General features: G+C 38.9%; 2 protein-coding genes across 9 annotated transcripts; both read left to right on the top strand.

Annotated features, from left to right (window-relative positions):
* Window positions 1–1,169: 1,169 nt before the first annotated feature.
* hoxa10b (homeobox A10b) lies at window positions 1,170–8,754 on the top strand. 6 transcript variants are annotated; one of them, XM_059654220.1, is made up of 3 exons: window positions 1,170–1,239; window positions 3,126–6,693; window positions 8,229–8,754. In XM_059654220.1, exons 2-3 carry the CDS (start codon window positions 5,934–5,936, stop codon window positions 8,501–8,503), a joined length of 1,035 nt encoding a protein of 344 aa, XP_059510203.1. In that variant the 5' UTR covers window positions 1,170–1,239; window positions 3,126–5,933; the 3' UTR covers window positions 8,504–8,754. The 6 variants fall into 6 exon arrangements, with proteins under 6 accessions (XP_059510203.1, XP_048412460.1, XP_048412469.1 ...); XM_048556503.2 differs by lacking the exon at window positions 1,170–1,239 and adding an exon at window positions 1,419–1,672; XM_048556512.2 differs by lacking the exon at window positions 1,170–1,239 and having other exon boundaries at window positions 2,896–3,356; window positions 4,961–6,693.
* A 1,583-nt stretch (window positions 8,755–10,337) lies between these two features.
* LOC125464265 (homeobox protein Hox-A9) lies at window positions 10,338–18,756 on the top strand. Of its 3 annotated transcripts, none has more exons than XM_048556570.2 (3): window positions 10,338–12,882; window positions 16,106–16,672; window positions 17,328–18,756. In XM_048556570.2, the coding sequence occupies exons 2-3, from the start codon at window positions 16,132–16,134 to the stop codon at window positions 17,567–17,569; spliced, it is 783 nt and encodes a 260-aa protein (XP_048412527.1). In that variant the 5' UTR covers window positions 10,338–12,882; window positions 16,106–16,131; the 3' UTR covers window positions 17,570–18,756. The 3 variants fall into 3 exon arrangements, with proteins under 3 accessions (XP_048412527.1, XP_048412507.1, XP_048412517.1); XM_048556550.1 differs by lacking the exon at window positions 10,338–12,882 and adding an exon at window positions 14,167–14,339; XM_048556560.2 differs by lacking the exon at window positions 10,338–12,882 and adding an exon at window positions 14,167–15,875.
* The last annotated feature ends 1,737 nt before the right edge of the window (window positions 18,757–20,493 follow it).

The following is a 20,493-nucleotide window of genomic DNA, read 5'->3' as shown; positions in this document are numbered from 1 at the left end:
TTGTTTTAGAAAAAGACATTTTCAGCAACTCCTCTTTAGGTTTGTTAGGAAAATATTCGAAAAAGAGTTGCATCTTTCGCAGTTGCTGAAATAACAATTTTAGTCATTTACAAGGAATAAACCTTCGTTATATAGTTCAGGGTCTCATTAATATATGAATAAATGATTCTGCTAATAAGCCATGGAATAAATAAAGATTTTGCAAATGAGACCGGCAGTATTTTGCAACGGTGAAGAATGAATAAAAACCGTAAGAGGAACCATAGAACAAACATTAACCCGACCTGCCGCTATGAACTTTCACTTAACTCTTCGGAAAATAGAACTGTCTAGACACCCCAAAGTTTAATTGCACTTTCGTCAATTTTTAAAGGCTAGTTAATTCCTTCTTTTGCTATTTCAGTGAATGCTCATTGTCACAGTTATTCATCTTTGGAGCTACTAAGTTTTAGTATAATTCAGATTCGAAGGCATTTTGTTATTAGCTCCCACAAGCAGTTCTTTCCCTACAGAATTCCTCTATGTAACTACTTAATTTGGATTACGCAAGCAAGACAATAATGTACCTTTAAAACATTTCGGTAAAGGATAACTTTGTTTCGAAGGCAATAAACTGAAACATTTGGGGGCACTGGTTACAGTATGTTCTTTGTTTGAAAGAGGGAGATGGAATCGAAGATGTTAATGGAAGTTAACGTTTACTTAATTCTGGACCATTGAAGCTATACATTAAACAGAACTATCATGTGCGCAGTTCATATTTGTTGAAGTCATCCTGCATTTTCCCCTAAAAGTCTTGTGGTTCCGTTATGGTTTTGAACGACTTTAAATTGAGTATCAAAACCACAAGTACCTCTTTGTTGGGGGGTATCAAACTATTGAATGATAGCGTTGCAATCAGTGCAGTTCCACACAGGAGACTAATGTGAGAAATTTGTTGTAATTGTATATTTTACACCGAGACTTTATTTTCGACGTGATACACAGCATAGGCATTCTTTTGGCTTGTGACCTGACCCCCGCTGCGTCACCTTCACCGTGGCCTAAACGACTAAATTGTACTGCTTTTTTGGGGAGGTGGGGGGGGGGGGGGGGTTGGTGTCGTTGTGGTTGGATGGGAGGCTGAGGCTTTAGAGAGGGAAAGAAAGCCAGTGAGCAATTCCGTCAGCGGGGAGAAAAATCTGTGCACTCAATTACATCAGAATATATCAAGTAAAATCAGAATTTCAGGTTCCGATTGTAAGTTATACAAATTAACATCAGCTTATGTTTTCAAATAAGCGAAAGCTGTCTGCGTGTTTCAACAAAATTCAGTCGAAAGCTCTTTTATTATAAAGTGTCAAGCAAGAATATATCTGAGCGTGTAAACGCTTTTCAATGTTTCTGCTCCTGTTAGCTATGCATAGTTTCTGCAATCTGAACCGTTTCACCTGTATTCTTGAAGGGGAATTCAGATCTCAATTATCCCAAAACTTCTCGTTTTTTTTAAAGGAACCGGTAACAACATGCCATTCAGAATATAGCACAGGAAATAATTCACACTATTCAGTTTGGGTAATAGATTTGAAACACTGACAACAAGGTTCCTCCAATCTAATTCCATCACAACGTTTTCTTTCAATTGTTAGAAGAGTTTTTAATTGAACAACCTTGATCGCCAGAAACTGTTGGTGTAAGTATAAAATGATGTATAAACGACAATAATTTTCATTATGACCATAGGTACTTAACTTCACATTTAGGAAGCTTACCTTGCGAAATGTTGTCTACTGTTCACTTTTAAACGCAGTTTATTCATTTCAATTCATTTAGTTCCATTCCTATTTCTTTGTTTTTTTTCTTTATTTCTAAAGTGTCTCCTCATATATAATTGTGAGAGAAGTAAAATAACTGAACTGACATATATTAAAATAAAACAGAAAAAATATATTTGGATTTTACTTAACGCACCTTCATTAATTTATCGAAGCAATTATGTTTTGTTAAATTCTGGATGAATATTTTGCCATACCTACGCGTTAAGCAGTTTTGTACTGATTTTTGTTGTTGCTGTATATTTTATACAAACTTCCTGTCTATCATAGCAGGTTTTAGGGTTTACTGATTCTGTTCTGTTTGCTTTATATTGGAATGCACTTGTAAAAAGATTATTTAAACGACGTTATTTGCTTCTCCCTGCTTTAACGCTATTCTTCTTTTTAGACCGAGTGTTAAGTTAGCGGTTAGCCTCATTTAGCGGTTTTCTGAATTAGAATGCTTTGGTAGTAATTTACTAAAATAATTAGGATTGCAGATTTGGTGAGGTAAGTGAATACAGCAAGTTCTTTTTTTTTCCTTTTAACCGTCCTGACTGCCGCCTGTATTCATTAATTTGTGTTTCATGAGTAAAATCTGGATATATTTCTCTTAGTTAACTTTGAAAAAGTGTAGCGTTTTGTTTTAATACATTTCGTGTTGTTAACATTGTATATAGAGAACGGAAACACAAATACCGCAGCCTTTCCAGTCTTCAGCGTTTACTCATTTACTTAGTTTGCACATGTTCCTAAAGTACACTTTGAAAAATCTATTTGCAAAAATATTCTCAGGGACAAAGTGGACAGTGGTCTCAGATGTCTAACTGTAAAACCGATTAATGCAAAGCAAGTTAAAGGGCGCCATTGTTTCTGGACTTAGTTTCAAAACATTCATCTCTCTTCGACCTTCCAGCAGCGTAAAACCATCTTAGAGAACTGGATTTGTTTTTTTCTAATCAAGAGGGTACGCGTTGAAAGAGAGTCTGTCGATGGCAGCTCCTTGTTCTAGTTGGTAGACTGAAAGGAATTTACAGCGCGCGCATACAATGACGAATTACAGTACACTTGAAGGGTGAGGCTCTTTTTACGTTTAAAACTTCACAAAGTGTTACATAGATTTTGTTGATGAAATTAGACATAAGTAATTGGAAGTAAGCTCGAGCGTGAGTATACGAGACTTCTCGAATCTTTATTTAGCAAAACAAAGTGAAAGGCTTATTCTGTCTGGCTTTCAGTCTTAAGTTCACGATCTAGGCTAAGAACGAGACCAAGCTCTGAGTGCGGTCATCCTGATCTGTTCAGGCTTTGAAATCACATTTTTTGCTACAGAATGACCACTCGCTCTACCGCCTTCCACGTTCGCTTTTTGGCCAGTAGCTGGAGAACGTATTGTTTACCTCATTCGAGACGTTTGTTTATTGCTGGCTCGTTGGAGGAGAAATGGAGAACTCTTGTAATAATCGGAGCAATACAGCTTGACGAAAAGAAAATGGTCTTCGTTATTCTTTCTTATGTCAAAGGGAACGTGTTACGACCGCAGAAATATTGCACAACATACAGGTTTTGACGTTTTCTACAGCTATTTCTTAAATCTTTTTCTTGTCATGTTACGATCAAGTCATTTCATCTTGTCTGTCTCCTTCTCGGCAGAGTTAATCATATTTCTTGACTGTTAACAACATCGCAGTGTGTAGTTACGACATCTTAGAAACTGAGAAAGAAACTTTTCCCCGCAAATCCTCGCTGCTTCAATTACTTTCCAGTGCGTGTGTTTTTAATGTATACAGCAGCCACACTGTCCTCACCCCATTCCTACCAATAAACTTCAGAAAGGACTGCAGTGCCCCTAGAAATTGCAGCGACCAATCTACTATCTACATTACAGTTTTACTGGGAAACTGGGTTATAAACCTTCAAGCCCATTGCCGATCCAAAAGTAGACCAATAAAATTATCCAAATATGGAATCAATATATTAAGCAATGATATATTTACCCCAAGAACCAGATAAATATTCCGACTTCAATATATTACAGTGCTGCTAGTTAGCACTGGTGTACAGTAGCTTGAGTCTTTATATATGAGACTGGTATAGATGACAATTGTTATTTCCCTCCCATTAAATCTTTGTATGCTCCCATGATCATACGTGTCATAGGCACAGTGGGACTGCAAAATGGAATATTTTCATTTTTTGATACAGCACATTTAAGTTTTTATAGGTCTTCTGGACGACCGTGATAATTCTAAGCAGTTGTTTGTGCTAAAAAAAAGCAAGACTAAGGAATCCTCTGAGACGGCCCCTTAGCAAACACCGTGCGTGTAAAGCCTGCCTTCATATCCCACTGACTTTACCACAGACGATATTTTGAATAACCTGCTTTAGATTAACAGCATCTTTTGTTTGCACTTTAATTCAGCGCTAGAGTTAAAGTAACAACAGTGGAAATAATGGTGCCGAAGCGGGTTTTGCTCGCGGTGAGGCCAGAATTCGAGGGCGGTTTCAAATTGACTCTTAGTAAAAAGCAGCAATGCCAGAGACTGAGATTAAGTCTTTTGTCACTGTGAAATCACACTGTTTACTCCCGGTACCAGCCCAAAGACTACATTTGCGAGCGTCATTGCTGGCTGCACTTGATTGCAGAGGTGGCCGAACAAAACAGAAAAAAACATGTCTCCTTTTCGGAGTCGCGTTGATATATGTCACATTGTACAGATATTCCACAAACTCACCAATTCGGAGAGAAATGGAGCGCACATTCTAATAAACACGTACGTTTCTTTTGGCCGTGATAATCTTTGGCCGGGTGTGGGGGTTGGTTGGTGGAGAGGGAACAGTTCTTAATTTTTATCTCACTTAACTTCTACCGGCACCGATATTAAGAATTTTAGCGTCACTTTGTCTATATTTGTCCTTGAACGCCACCTCACTTGGAAAGAAAAGTTCACAACCCGAAGCTCCGGCTCCCTTTCTGCAAAGGGCACAGTGCAGTTGCAGTTTTGTTGTTGTTGCTGATCTCTTCAGCTCCAATAGTTACCTTTGATAGGGTGGAGAGAAAAACTGTGAACGAAGGTTTTGTTTCCGCGCCTTGTTTTAAACTTGACCGGTTTGTAGTTAAGGGCCTCGTAAAGTTCTGTTTAACAGTCTTGTTTTCCCTTTTTAAGTCGAAATGATGGGATCGATTTTATAGATGTGGTAAATGCTCTCTACTGTAGCTCGGACAGTCGAAGACCGCAATGCTTAATGCATTGTGAAAGAAATGTTTTCGATTTCTTGAAATGGTAAGTATGAAATATCAGAAGTGGTCAATGCTCGAGATGCCACGCTGGTGAAATAGACGAGGGGAGTAAAGAAATAGGTTATGTTGCTTTATTAGTTTGTTGTCACTGACCTTCTACACTTAAACCACAGAGCTGCAGCGCATCGCATTAAGCTGTTAAACTTCAGACTGCAAACAGCAAAACACAAATGCAATCTTAAGGGCTTTCTGTCTCGTTGTGATTCTGAAACAGACGCGTGAAAGAAATGCACTGAAACTTAAAAATTAAATAAAGCCCCAATATTGATCCGCATGATAGTGCTTACTGTGAAAATGGAGCAGCAACCATTATAGCTAATCACAGGCAGACCGTGAAAGTCAAGATTACTACTGGTTTCTCGCCTGTAAATGCCAGGCAAGTTTAGATCACGATGAAAAGTGCATAATAGCATAGCTAAAAGTTTCATCTCTGTCAACTTCATACGCAAGTAATTTAATATATGAAAATGATTGTTGCTATGTTTCAGTAAGGCCGCTTTATGGATTTGCTGAAACTTGCGTTGATCTTGTGCGACATGTTAGAGCTCCCGTTTTTTTTCCTATTTTATTCGAAGGAAGTATTTCTAATAAAGTAGAACCGAGTAAATAAAGATGCATTTAGACGCTTTTGCAGTTTACCGATTACATATGGTGACCTTATTGCAGTTCCAGTGACGCAGCCCTCCGTGGAGGAGGGGCTTCTGTCCAACTCTGCCAGTCGATTGGCCCATCCCGCCTGTCGTGCTGCGGAGGTATCTCTAATCATATTCAGCGTGTTTGCACAAGAAATGTCAGCCTGAACTGGATAGCTTCTGCTTTCGCCAAATTACCCCACAACAATGTCATGCTCAGACAGTCCGTCTGCAAACTCCTTTTTAGTAGATTCTCTGATCAGCGTGGGCCGTGGCGGGGAAGGAGCCTATTACCCCAACAGCAGTGTATACCTGCCGTCTGCCTCTGAGCTCTCTTACGGCACGCAGAACTGTGGACTTTTCCCATCCCTCAGCAAACGCAGCGAGAACAACTCTCAGAGTATGGTCCTGACTTCTCATCCTTACATGAGCGGGATGGAGGTCTGGTCAGATCCCCCAAGGTCCTGTCGTATGGAGCAACCTGCAACCCAGCAAGTGGCAGCATGTTCCTTCCCCCAGAATATCAAAGAGGAGAATGCATATTGTTTGTATGATTCAGAGAAATGTCCTAAAAGCTCAGCAGCAACAGATCTTTCCACGTTCCCAAGGCTAACATCTGAATCGTGCTCCAATAGTGACACTACTACTAGCGGCGGGGTTCCTGTCCCCGGCTATTTCCGTCTGTCCCAAGCCTACCCGACATCCAAACAGACACTTTATAACAACACGGGGCAGGTTGGGACCTCTCCATTTGTAGCCCAATCCCAGATCCGATATGGAACACCCCCTTCTTCAGCTTCGACCCCGACTGAGTTGGGGAGAAAAGGAAGTGAAGGGACATCCCCTGGTCATTTAACCTGCGGTTCGGAAAGAGAAGAGTCAGAAGCTCCGGCTTCTTCAGCGAACGAGGAGTCATCTCCTGTCCCCTCAGAAAGCAGTAAACACTCTCCTGAGAAAGAAACAAAAGGTAGGTAAATAAAAAGGCCGAGGGGAATTTATACAGCTCGCACTCAGAAGCGGGGAGACGTGGCAGGTACAGCCAACAGGGATAACAAAGAGGGTTTTATTCTGACCTTGTGAACTTTTTATTTTTGGGCGTGAGCTATGCTGTAAAAATTAATGCCTACTATAGTTTATAGCACGAGCCCACGCTCCGGAGTCAATTGTAGCCGCAGTCTAAACTTGTCAGATAAGTTACAAACCACGAATCCTTTCTGCAGTCATTTAAACGTACCGCATAGAAGGACATATTTGCACACAGGGTCCAAAGTAAACAGAACACAGCCAATAAATAATACTCGAAGGAACCCAGGGATGTTTTATGTTCTAGAGATCTTTTCAAGGAAAAAAACCTGAAAAATTTAGAAAAAAGTTTCCAAAGTACGAAAGGCTGATATAGAAGTCTTTTGCGAGATATTTGATGCTAGTTACCAGTGCATTATTACTGCACATTGTATATAATTAGGAACACATTTGAAGCTCTAAATGTTTTTAATCGTTAGTTTTTGCTGTGTCAGAAATCCAGGTGATCAAATAAACGATACTAATGCAACTGAAACGCCATCAAACTGTGAAGATGGTTAGTTTTGTCTTTATAGAACTTTCGGAAAAAAAGGGAAAGTTATTTCAAATGAAGTAAACCGAAGAGGCGTTGAAATAGCTGAAAACATTCCAGCGAACAGCAAAATACTTCAGTCTGTTCAGTTTGGGTTGCTTACGTGCACGAAACAGTTTGCATGATTTCCTCAGGCTAAAGCAGTAGTGAAGCACAGATTTTAAATATGGCGAGACACGCGGCTGAAATAAATTGGAAATGAAGGAAAGAGGGAAAGACACGCCTACCAGTGTTAAGCAAAATATTGAACTTTGACTGAAAATTGCATGAAAATAGTTCTTTAAGTGGATAACTAATGATTAATTCAGAATCCACAAGTATTAAATAGGATAATGAACGAGATTCTTGCAAAATCAAATAAAATAGACAGTGTCATCCCAAGTACATAACAAGGTTAGGGATTAATTTAAAATCACGCGTATATACCAGCATCCAAACAGAATTTCAAACAAATTTTATTTTCGATTTAAATGGGCCTACAGCTCGCTCTTGCACAATGTATTCCACAGATCCGTTTCAGTCACAAATTCAGTGAAAATCTTATTTGTTTACTCCCTATGTGTATGTACTCAGTGGGTGCTGACAAGATAAATTGTACAATTCTAACTAAAAAAAAAGTAGTGCCATGGAATCCACTAACATTGCTAATTCAAAGACGTAGCATTTTATCTATTTCATAACGCAACTTAAACATTTGTAGATCGAGTGACACCGTAGAATAAAGGTTGCAACTAAAATCACCAACCTACCACAAGTATTGAAGATTACATTACGAAACATGATAAACTTTCTTCTCTTCCTCTCTTTCCATCTATCTCGCCTCTCTCTGCTTATCTCTCTACTTTCTACCTTTTTCTATCTCTCTTTCTCACCCCTTTACTTAATAGGGGAGGTGAAAGCTGAAAATGGGGCCAACTGGCTGACTGCAAAGAGTGGCAGAAAAAAACGTTGCCCTTACACCAAACATCAAACCCTGGAGCTGGAGAAAGAGTTTCTCTTCAACATGTACCTGACTCGAGAGCGTCGCCTAGAGATTAGCCGCAGCGTCCACCTGACTGACAGACAGGTCAAAATCTGGTTTCAAAACCGCAGGATGAAACTCAAGAAAATGAACCGTGAGAACAGGATTCGGGAGCTTACAGCTAACTTCAGCTTTTCATGATAAACACAAACACTGGTTTACAGATTTTAAAGGGACATCGGGAAGCTGTGCTAGTGTCACTAAAAGACTAAAAACTTTTCCACTTACCTCTGACTCCTCAGCCTTGTGCTGGTTGTAGATATTTACGATTTACGTGTTTTGTTTTATTTGTGGCGGTAGTCTGTTTCTGTAACTATAATATAATGTGTTGCCACTGATAAGTAAGGCATGAACAGAAGTTATCGCCCTGTATGATGATTTTTCCAAACAACCGTGGGGGGGGGGGGGGGGGACGGGACCTGACAACAATCTTTTTAATTGTGCTAATTACCAATTATCAGCTAAGTAAATCAAACTTTGTAATATCTGAATACAGATGACCCATGCTGTTAAAATAATTCCAAAATAAGTACCTACCGTATACTGACATGTTAATAGAAGTTAAATGTGAATATGCTGTAAAGTGTGTTGTTAAGTAAAGATATCACATACCATAAACTGAGACATCAGATCACATTTAAATGTGAAACATTGTTGCAAGGACAGAAGAGTTGAACGTCGGACCTTTTATTCACTGCCGTTATTTCACATTTAGAAAAAAAAGAATTGATTCATTTGGGTTTGCAAAGATGAAATGCTTTCACTTGAAGACTCAAATACTGCTCAATCCTATTGCTGCTGCACTGTGTACGTTTTCAAAACTTGTGTTTTCATGAAAGATGAATAAACGTATTTGGTCGGAGTGCTTTGAGATAGGTACATGCATATTGTTTTATCTCATTTCGTGTTCGATTTCTTTCTTACCTTGTCTGTTGAGGAAGCTTACAGCAGGAATGGTGGGTGTAAAGACTGGCAATTACCGTTACAATCTATTTAAATATTACCTAGACGGTCGTAATTTGTCTGGGCTATATAGCAATGGTGCTGTAACGTTTGTCGGCTTTTGTTGAGTTTTATGACTTGCTAGTATATCTGGGTTGTTGCTGTCTTGGACGAGTGGTTTCAGTTGAGCGAACAGCCACGAAGACAGAGGAAGCAGAGCACGGCTCGGATGTAGGAAATTGACTTTCTCTGAGCACAATACAGTTTCAGATCTTTTAATCGGCTAAAATCAGAACAGAGTGAGGGATCGAAAAAAAGCAGCAGATAAGACCTTTGGACACATTTACGATGAAGGTAAGATCTGTAAAATGAACGAATGCATAGGCCTATTATCCTATATTTTAAGCTGATAGGTAAGAGGTTATTTCTCATTATTTTGTATCTATTATCTTTTAAAATTAAAATAGTGTTTTTCATAGATAAGAGTTGAAGTTACCATGTCGTCTTTTTTTGGCAGAGGGGTTGGGAACAAGGTTGGTGGGGGGAAAGAAAATTTATCTCGAAAGGCTATGTCATCTGACTAGCTCTTTTATTCGGACAAACCTTGAACTCGTGATAATTGCAGTGCAGACAAGTTGCTATGGCTTATCATCACTAGAGTGAATGACATGCATTCAGATCGCGTGAAATCCTGCACAGCGATAATAAAGAACCCGCCATTTTTAGTGGGGAACCAACAATTATTCTCGTGCTGAATTTACAATTAAATCCATTCATTTGAATACGATTCCTGCCTGGAACGCAAGAACTGAATTACTTGGGAAATTATTTCAGGGACCCACAACATTGCAGGTTAAAGCAACGTATTTCGTAACTGGTAAACTGCATGCGAGGTTGTGACGAGAAACGACATACTGTTTTTTTTGGTTTGGTAAGCTTGTTGAATTTACATTTAGACTGTCCTCTGTGTGTACAATGATAGGAATCTAAAGAGCCGAGATAGAGCTGATGTGTGATTTAGGTAGTTTCATGTTGTTGGGGCTCAAGTCTATCTCTACAACACGAAACTGCCTGAATTACTGCAGTTATCCTCTTCGCCAGTGAGTTCTGTCGCTGGTTTGGAAAGAAACCGCAGTTATTTAATAATCACGTAGTTGTGAAATGTTTTGATTTCCTAAGGCGAACAGTGAAATGGCATGTTTTCTGTCAACAATAACGATGTTTTTTAAAAAAAAATGAATAGCAAATGTTTTTTTTCCGAGAGACCGTTTTCAAACTGGTACAACTTTGTATATTATTTTGCGAAGAGCAGCCTTCTAATACTCTGCCGTGCAAACATTGAATCATTCTTCCTTAACCTTGTGTTAATTGGAATTTAATGAATGTAACGTAATACATTAGATTTGCTTCTTTTTCTCGAAGAACGATCAAGTTCACGTTTAAATTAAATATGATCAATTTCAGATTTCCTGGCAGTGTATATACGCTGCTGAATGATTATTTTAAAACACTGATGCAGGTCGGCACAATACTACTGCAAATAACTGCAATTTCATCTACACATCGGCGTAATCGATGCATTGTAGATTTCGTCTTTTGTCAGTGATGAATATTTCATGATAATTTCATATCCTCTAAATGGAGCAGCTTTAATACACAACTGATCCTGTACTTCCCCATGGAAATCTAAAATAGAAAAGGAAAGCGCCAAGCGTTTTGGGATACGCATTGAGACTTATACATTCCTCTATGTGCAAGACAAAGAAATTACTTGAAAGCACAAGGCCTCGGTTATGATCATTACATGGCGCCTAGGCGCGTAAATTTGTGTTGTTCTTCGAAACAGCGACCTCGGCGGAGTGTAGTGGAAGCGCTGCTCGGTCGGCGGCTCCTGCCTCTGCAGGAAACTAGACTAAACACAGAAAGCAGACTTGTCCCATTATGTTGGCTGTTTAGACGAGACAAACAGAAGCTTTAATCTAAGCAAAGCAAGTAAACAAACACTATGGCTCTCTATTCTGTTGGTCTAGTGATTTGAGTTGACCATCCGATTGGAATTACTTAATTTTCAATCTATGAATCGAGACGATTGCACAACGTAAACCTTGTCACAGGAAAAATTCTGTGCTCATTTATGAATGCAACACTAAATTAATTTCACAAAACATATATATATATAATTTATATAAATATGGATTGTCGTCTTGCTACGTTGTACTAAGTACAGCAGATTCGCTGTGAGAATCTTTTAGTGGGAATTGTTTTTACTTGCAACTTCCTATATACCCGTGTAACTGAAATTACAATTGTAAATACTTCACATTCAATTCGAACAAAATAACTAGCACATTTGCAATATTAAATCATATCATCCTCTTTGTTAGGTATATCACTGCATGCCGTACTGTAGAAGGATACTTTACGTGAGTTAAAAACATTTGTCTCGATTTTTTTTTTCTTCAGCATAATACAAAAGGATATCTTCTGGAAAATGTTGGCTATTGTGCATTCGAGGCGTGATGTTATCCTAATATGATTGCAGAAGCTGAAAGCTGTCTTCGGCATGGTTTAAAGATTCACAAAGAAAAAGCACAGTCAAGTTTGTGCTGTTCAAAACATCACTGCTGACAGTGGCCAGGCCTTTTTTAAAAGGCAGTTCAGCACAGACCTTTAGCCAAAAGCCTTTCCTTTCATTTGCGGAGTATTTTATTTCGATGCACTTTGGCAAGAAATCGGAAATATTCCTTTAGTTGTTACATTTTTGGGAAAATTGTGGATTGTGGTTTTATTTAGATATTATTAATGAAGAACAGCCTTTCTCAATTTAAACACACAACAATGTGAGTTCGTGCGTTTCTTTCTTGTTATGTTTTCACAACTATAATGGTAACATTAAAAATATTACACTTTAAGTATCATTCAGCATTCACTAAGAATTTTATAGTTTATCGGTTGCCCGCAAAATTGTCTCGAGGCTTATACGATTTATTGGCTTTGTAAAAAAGAAAGGAGCCACAGTAGTTTTGTACTTCCCTTTTTAATCTCAAATTAGAGGTTTGGCTTTGAAAAGCCGATGTATGCGGTCCATTTGCACAGTTGTAAATGGAGTATTTCATTTCGAATCAATGCGGGTGAACCAGAAAGCGTTTCAACCTTTCGTAAGCAACCAACATCCAACATAACACTTGGCATTTGAGATATTCGTCAGTCACGATTTTACTGAAATTAAACCCTTGAATGTGGCTACGGGACCAGCTCGGCCAGATTTGAACCGTCTCGTGCAGATGCCTGCAGGATTTGGGCAGTCTTATTTTATGTTTTGCACATACCTTGTAAATCTTTGCCAAATTATACGCTATACGCCAATTAGACTCGAAAATGATGAAATCACTTTGAACACGCGTCGTCATAGCATTCTCCAAGCCCACAAATTGGCTTTGCAACTTCACACAGATGTTATCTGAACGGAAGTAAAGGCGTCAGCAGTTAAATTTTATTCTAAACGATACAGTGAGAATGCCAAAAACTTTCACCTATCGAATGTGGTCTCTGACTTCAACCGTTCGCTCTGAGCCCAGGTTTGAAATTGTTTTAAAAGAAAATACCTAATTTGTGATTTTCTTTTCTCTCTCTGTCTACAAGGTGCATTCAGTAAATAAGTCTTCGATGGGTAGCATTATAAAGTATTGAGCACAGTTTCTAAGCGAATGCGAGTCGTGCATTTCGAAGGAAGCCTTGGGTGCTGTAAAGGTTGCATGAATTAATAAAATATTTTACAATTCACATGTTCCTAGCACAAATCTGAAGGTAAATTGACTGACTCCAAACAACACATGCATCTACAGCAGTCTAGATTCATTATCACTGCACTCGTCTTGCTATAAAATGACAATAGGCTGAATTCCGGTAGTCTGGTGTGGGTTTTAAGCTGAGAATGGGCGATTGCACCATTTTTGACTATTGCTGAACAGTCTGTAGAGGTTTCGAGTGATTATACTAATTTCCTCCTGAGACCTTCAGTGAATTGTATCCACGTACTTTAGAAGCTTTTTGTCTCTGCGTAGTCTCTTTTTAAACAATGCTTCGCTCCAGAGCTGTAATTTGTAAGGAACATGCGAGTTTCCTGTATTGAACGTTAACAAAAAGCCTGAGGCGTAAGTTTCAACCGGGCAAATTTTATAAATTATCGGGGTTTTTGCGGGAATATAGTGCTTCATTTGTGTCTGAGAACTCACTGTGCTAAATGTAACGAATTCAACAATATCATTTAAAATCAAACATTTCATGCACATCTATAAATCGTTATGCAGCACAGAAAGAAGCGACACATTCCAAGGTTGTTGGCAAATTTTTTCAGGCATTTTAATGGTGGCTTGATTTTATATTTTTTTTCTCTCTAGGCTTAAATACAACTACATTTACAAGAGAGGAACTGCCCTTTTAAACGTTGCGCAGTTTCGGAGCGCCCTAACTTCAGTTTGTAAATATAGAATCTATATTTGAGTCCTAATTTCAGGCCATCTGCACAGGAAACACAAAACGGTTTCTTTCTGAGGCTCAACACTGGACTTGAATGGTTCTCGATTTTGCTCTAGACCTTAGCACTCCGCCAGAGACGCTGTAACACTCCGCTGACCAGATAGTCAATGCTGGCTCAAAGGCGACAGAATGATTCTCCCCCTCTCCATAAGGAATGCACGGGAATCTAAAGAAAGTTTGGGATATAGAGGACCCAAACATCGAGGAAAGGAAATTATATTTCAGTTAACCGTAAAGATTTTGAATTAAGGGTCCATAGACCCAGCGGATGTTGGAAGAGGAGGTGTGGGGTGGGGGTGGGTGGTGGTGTTGGGAAGCTGCAGTAAGCGGTTCACGACCGTCGCCAGCACTTTGGTCTAATGTAGGTTAAAAAAAATTGTCTTTGTTTTATGGATATTCCTTTGCTGTGTGATCCACGAAGCAGCTCAACAACTTCACGATAGTTTTTGAAGATTGGGGCTTTTATTTAACACAGTTTCTTCCGTCGAGATGCACCGTAGGTATTTTTAAATTATACTTGTAGCAGAAATTCTCAAAATGTTCGCATATAAATTGTAAAATATAAAATACGCATTAAGACCACTAGCCTCATTAAGACCACTAGCCTCATTTGAAAACTAGATAGTGCAGATACCAAGCCATGCTACTGGTTGTCTTCAAAGATCTAAGTCTTTCAAAAATTGAAGAATTTTTCATTGGATTGGAATAACTTTGACAATGTTTCCTTGGATTTTGAGTTATTGTATACATTTAAAATGTTTCAAAAGGATTAACAGAATGGAACACACCCCAGTATCATATTGTCACAGTGCTTGCTAAATCCTCTGGACTGGAATTGGATGAACAAATGCAATGACGCCTATCTCTTTCACGTGAAATGAAACAATGCATTCTATAACCGCATTGATTAACCAGGCTAACCGAAAAAGAAGCACCTACAACACATATTATTACCTGTGTTATAGATTGATTCTTTTCTGGATTTTTAATCCATTTTCCAAAAAAAGTTAAAAATAATATACGTTAAAATCATGTCACATTTAGCCACAGTATTGGCCTGCTGGTTTCCATCCCAGTTGTTAATTTTATTAACTGTATATAAGTGAAATTGTCCATCGCTGTAGATATATTTATACCCTGAACGCATGTCTGAGAGGCCTACTTAGTTTTTAAGGCATAGTAATTAGTTGCACATACAATGTTTAATAGGCCGATTATAGCGTAGTAAGAATATTTTCTAATTTTACTGCAATATCACTCAAGTTTAATTCTGCTTCTGCATCTAACCGTTTGCTTGTATTTGCTATTAAGAGGAACGTATCTTAGTCATATCACAGTTCGGCTTTCCGAATACTTTCTGTGCGGGAGAATTTCCCGATTTACTGTCAACAGAATGTACCAGTGAGTGACTAAAGCAAATGCCAAACTACACGAGCCTGAAGTAGTGGACGGTAGAATTGTCCGGCGTCCCAAAAAATGTATTTTGTCTGTATATTTGCATCTGTCAACTAAAAGAGCGCGTTGGATGCGGAAGTTGTAGTTTGCTATGGTTTGTTGGAGGTGGAAAAAAGAAGCCTTTTTAGAATGGCTATAGTTTGCTAACATGTAGTTTTATTGCTCAAACTGTTATAAAACGAGGGTTGTCACATGTGCTTTATGGGCGCTTCGTTTTCTTTTTAAGTGAGAGATCTTTAGCAGCTGCAGGTACACACGCTACTTTTCAGAGGTACGCTTTAAAACTTCGTCAACGATTTTTATATGTCAAGAATGCGTTTTTAATTTTATTAAGCATGAATAATAAATACCTGTCCAATCTGCTTCTTCGTTGTTATTTTCTGCAGTTTATAGTTTCACTCTTTCCATAATCTTTTATGTGAAGGTTAACGATTATAAGGTGTTCGTTAAAAAAAAAACGAGCATCTGATGGGAAGATTGATTATGATATAAAGTAGTCCCCTAAAAAAAGAACTGCAACCGAATACTTGCTTCACATTTCAGCTGGCAACAAAGAAATCAGCTTCCATATATAGAGGTGATTATATCCCTTTGCATAAAAAAACGTACGGGCTTGCTATATAAAATGTTCCCTATAAAAGATTGACCCTGTTACAAGCTGCGGATTGATTTATACTTTATTGTTGTATTTTGAATCACGTGAGGAGCCTATCCAATGGTGAGGAAGTGCGTCTGCACCATATTAGCAGACTGTACTTGTCGCCGCGGTAAGTTGTTACATTGAAATCTGCTCTTTCATATTTTCAGAGGCGCTTGCGGTGTCATTGCCGAGAATGTCGACATCAGGGACTATCAGCAATTATTATGTCGACTCTCTTATCATGCATGAGAACGAGGAGCTGCTGTCGTCCAGATATGTCTCGGGTCCACTGGCTCAGTCTTCCAGACAGACAGCTCTTGCTGAGCACCCCGACTTCTCCCCATGTAACTTCCAGTCCAAAGCCAACGTGTTCAGCACCTCTTGGAGCCCCGTTCATGCGCAGAGCTCTGCCAATATGCCCACTGTTTATCACCCATACATGCACCAGGCGCCAATTGCCGCCGCGCCCGATGGTAGGTACATGCGCTCCTGGCTAGAGCCCATGCCGGGAACCCTGTCTTTCACCGGGTTACCTTCCAGTAGACACTACGGCATCAAGCCCGAGCCTGTAGCTGCGCGCAGGAGTGACTGCACCACGTTTGAAACACACACGTTAGCCCTCTCAGATTATACTTGTGGACCTTCTCCTGTCGACAAACGTGTGAGCGAGGTTTCCTTCACTGAAAATAATGGAGAGATTGAGTCAAACGCAGATAAGCTACACATGGATCCAAGTAAGTGTGGAAACCACATTTTTGTATTACTTTTCCAGACAAAGATTTTAAATTCAAACGGTTACATATTCCTACATTGCACGGCGAGATGACAAAATCTGTTTCCAGTGTTACGTTATTTTATTTAATTACATAACTCAAAACAGTTTTCAAACAATTGGTTAAGCTTAACGCTGTACATTTCGGCAGTGTCATGAGCACAACTCCGATCTGAACTGAACTAATTTCCATTCGTTGTAGAAGAGAGGGGGAAAGATATTTGATCTAATTAACTCTAATTCAGGTGCATTTGTTGCAAACAAAAATGATGGGCGAAAGCTGCAGGGCAAACTATTATTATTTCGAATTTCAGAACAACTGGGCACAGTATTGGATTATTTACGTCTAATTTACAGACCGTCAAAATATTTTTTTTTCTAATTTATTTTGGGCTCCTTTCATAGAGTTTGTTCATTGAGCAAGACGAATCGTATTGAGTTGAAATGTCAGTGAAAACACTTAGAAGTGTAGCAACACCCTTATTCATCCAGCACGACCTCAGCTTTTTTTTAAGATTTGTTTATCTGCACTAGTGTTTTGATTATGAGAACTTTGCAACATTTTGACTCGCGTGTAAAAGGAAAATATATTAAGTGTGTTTCCTTCACACTTCTAGATAACCCTTCTGCCAATTGGCTGCATGCAAGATCTACCAGAAAGAAACGTTGCCCCTACACCAAGCATCAGACCTTGGAGCTGGAGAAGGAATTCTTGTTTAATATGTACCTCACACGAGACCGCAGATATGAGGTTGCCAGAGTCCTTAATCTCACCGAACGGCAAGTTAAAATCTGGTTTCAGAACAGGAGGATGAAGATGAAAAAAATCAACAAGGAACGACCTAAAGACGACCGGTGACACGAATTAGAATATTACTGTGTGTGTGTGAAGGAGAAAAAAAAAGACTAATTCACAATTACAATCGAGTTAGGCCCTGCTTCAGAAAGACTATGTGTACATTTTGTCATCCCATTAGCACAATTTATTCTTTTGCCCGTTCTGGACTGCATTTGGTGGGTAAAAAGACTGATACACTTGTTAGTTGGGAACCAAAGAGGGGAGACATTTACGGCAAGGTTAAGTATGTGGCTACGGAATCTACCTTACTTTACATGAAAACTACCTTTTCTTAATCCACGACTATTCAGTGTGGACAGTAATTCAGTAATACTGTACTCGTTTAATATTTACTTGTTTTACATGCAGCAAACGAGGCTGCTTATATACTTGAATCCTTGTGTCTGTTGTCGTGATTATCCCTGTGACTGGGCCTTTGTGCTTGGGCGGTGTCCGAGTCAAGATCGTGTAAACAAAAAAAGGAATATCTCAATTTAACTCAGGATGTTTAATATAAAGAGAACAGGCTGTTTAGTGCATATGAAATGTTATTTTCGTGGTGAACTTGGAACATATATTGTATTATTTTCACTGTGAATGAACCTGTAGAAACTCCAGGCTTTCGCTGTCTTTGTGAGACTGAGTAACGGCCTTGCCCGGGGTGCATGACGATTGTGTTGTTCTTCAGAAATTATATGAAACTGATTTGCATAGAATGCTAATATAAGTTGTATTTCAAAGAGCAGCGCTGAGCATAATGCTACACGATACTCTTGTCTGTTGTGAGAAAAGCACGAATAAAGTTCTCAGACACTTTGTATTTATCGGTGTTGTGGTGCAAAGAAAAGTGTAAGATTTGGTTTAAAACTACCTATATGTATAACTAGTAACTACCTATGTTTTGTGTGTAAATGTCACCCTTAAAATTGTTTTGACACATTTATGCGATGGAATAAGTAAACAAACAACATTGTCAATAAATGTAATGTGTACAAGTAAAATGCCTGGGTGCAATAGAAATAACATATACCGCCAATGTGTTTTAACTGGGGAGGGGGGCCGTCTTTAAAACTGTAGAGCAACACATTTACACTTGTGTACACGTTTGAAATGATTACCTCGTGTCATATTGACCAAACAATACTGTTTGTAATGAAATGTCATTTTATTTGTTGTCTAATAAAATATATGTTTGACTACATATAAAATATGGTCTCTCTCTTTCTGAATGACATGGAACTCCTCAATTACATTTTTACTTCACCAGCACTGCAGGATGCCCATAGTTCTCCATTCCGAGGAGAAAAATGTTAAAATGTGCACATTTCCTTTTACCGTATTTTAAATAGGCGAATCAAAACGTAAATAGTCAGGCGAACGAGTTAATGAAGCTAATGAATCAAATTGTCATGGCAATGAAAACCACCCAGTTCTCTTACTAAGATTAAAAACTGTGCCCGTAATATAACCCAACTACAATGTTTGCAAATATTAGTGATCTACTTCACATTCAATCTTTGGATTTTGCTACAAAATCTGGCATTGCAAACGTGATTCGAAGTTCGGCTTGCCCTTAGTAAATACTGCAACGAAATGTTATCGCCACTGTTGACATAACGTGACTTAGAGAGGTAACTAAAATTAGAATAGCATTGGAGTTTATGAAAAAGGGAAGAAAATAGAAGGTGTGATCTAGCAACATTGGCTTGGAAACGGATCTCATGACAAAGATTCAGAATGCGATTGAGCTTAACGCCCGGTTATCACCAATTAACCTGAGAACGTGCAAAACTGTGCATTAATAACTTCTATCGGTCGCCTGGCCATGGGCCAAGGCCTCTGGTTATATATATGATTTGTTGTGCGCTACTTATCCGAGAAATGCAGCACTTCTGCTACGAATTGGAATGAATAATCTTGAGTTGCTTGTCCGTGTGAAGAGGTCCAAAATTGTTGAGATTTTATCGCATTATAACGAGGCAAATAATTCTAGAAAGTCGCACTGGCTCAAATCCCTGCCGCCATTTCTTTAACTAGTCAACCCAGCACTGTCGAGTTCTTCGGAAGAAAAGTACATTAGTCTAAAGAGAATGTTGGGTAGTGTTTGGCTTTTTTTTTGTAACTTTCCTTCCAACTGTAAGATCCCTAGTAACTTTTTTTAAAGACCCCGACGACAGTTTGGATAGATTTAGTGGGATTCAGATGATTTGGAAACTGGGCAGAGAGGCCCGAGTAGTTAGAAGTCTTGGCAGTGGCTGTTGTTAGTAAAATCCAGAGTGGTGTATCGCAATAAAAGCAAATGACTGCTGTAAGCGTTTATTGGGTGTAAAACGCTGGAGGTTAAGGGGGCGAAGTGCATAAACCACGACACTGACGGTCTTTATTTGGAGTATTCTTCAGTATCTGCCGGCTAACGCTCGAGTATCATTTCAATCATTGTTTTGTTTTATTATTTCATTAAACAATGGCGAAATTGATTTCAAAAATATTTTTTTAAAGAAGTGGGCTCAGCCTGAGCGGTTATAATGTTGTGACGCCCTCTGTTGTTGCATCTGGAACTTCAAAGACTACACAAGGAGACTTGCAATAAAATGAAGGGTCTGGCAAGCCGTCTGGAATTCGCTTTTTAATGAGTTTACAACTGTCCAGCTACAATCAGTATTTTTCCAGAGAAGGCGATCCATTTGTTTTGTCTGGGTGCCTAGACAAAAGGGTCTGCGGAAATAACGACCTTTATTAGTCTCGTCTTTAACACGGGCCCCTCAAATATCTCTTCACTAATTTATTGCGTCTAGTGGAAAAATAACAGGTCTTTTAGCTATTTTGAAGCATGGTTTAACTCTATTTACAATTAAACGTTATAGATATAAGAACGATCATTGTGAAAAACGATACAGGTATTGGCTTCTTCGCAGTTTAAAAAGGGTTTGCGTGCATTCTCAGCC

This window comes from Stegostoma tigrinum, chromosome 2 (genome assembly GCF_030684315.1).
Source record: "Stegostoma tigrinum isolate sSteTig4 chromosome 2, sSteTig4.hap1, whole genome shotgun sequence".
In the NCBI taxonomy this organism is placed as follows: Eukaryota; Metazoa; Chordata; class Chondrichthyes; order Orectolobiformes; family Stegostomatidae; genus Stegostoma; species Stegostoma tigrinum.
The sequence above is the reverse complement of the archived record's forward strand: the minus strand, read 5'-3'. Positions and strand labels throughout refer to the sequence as shown.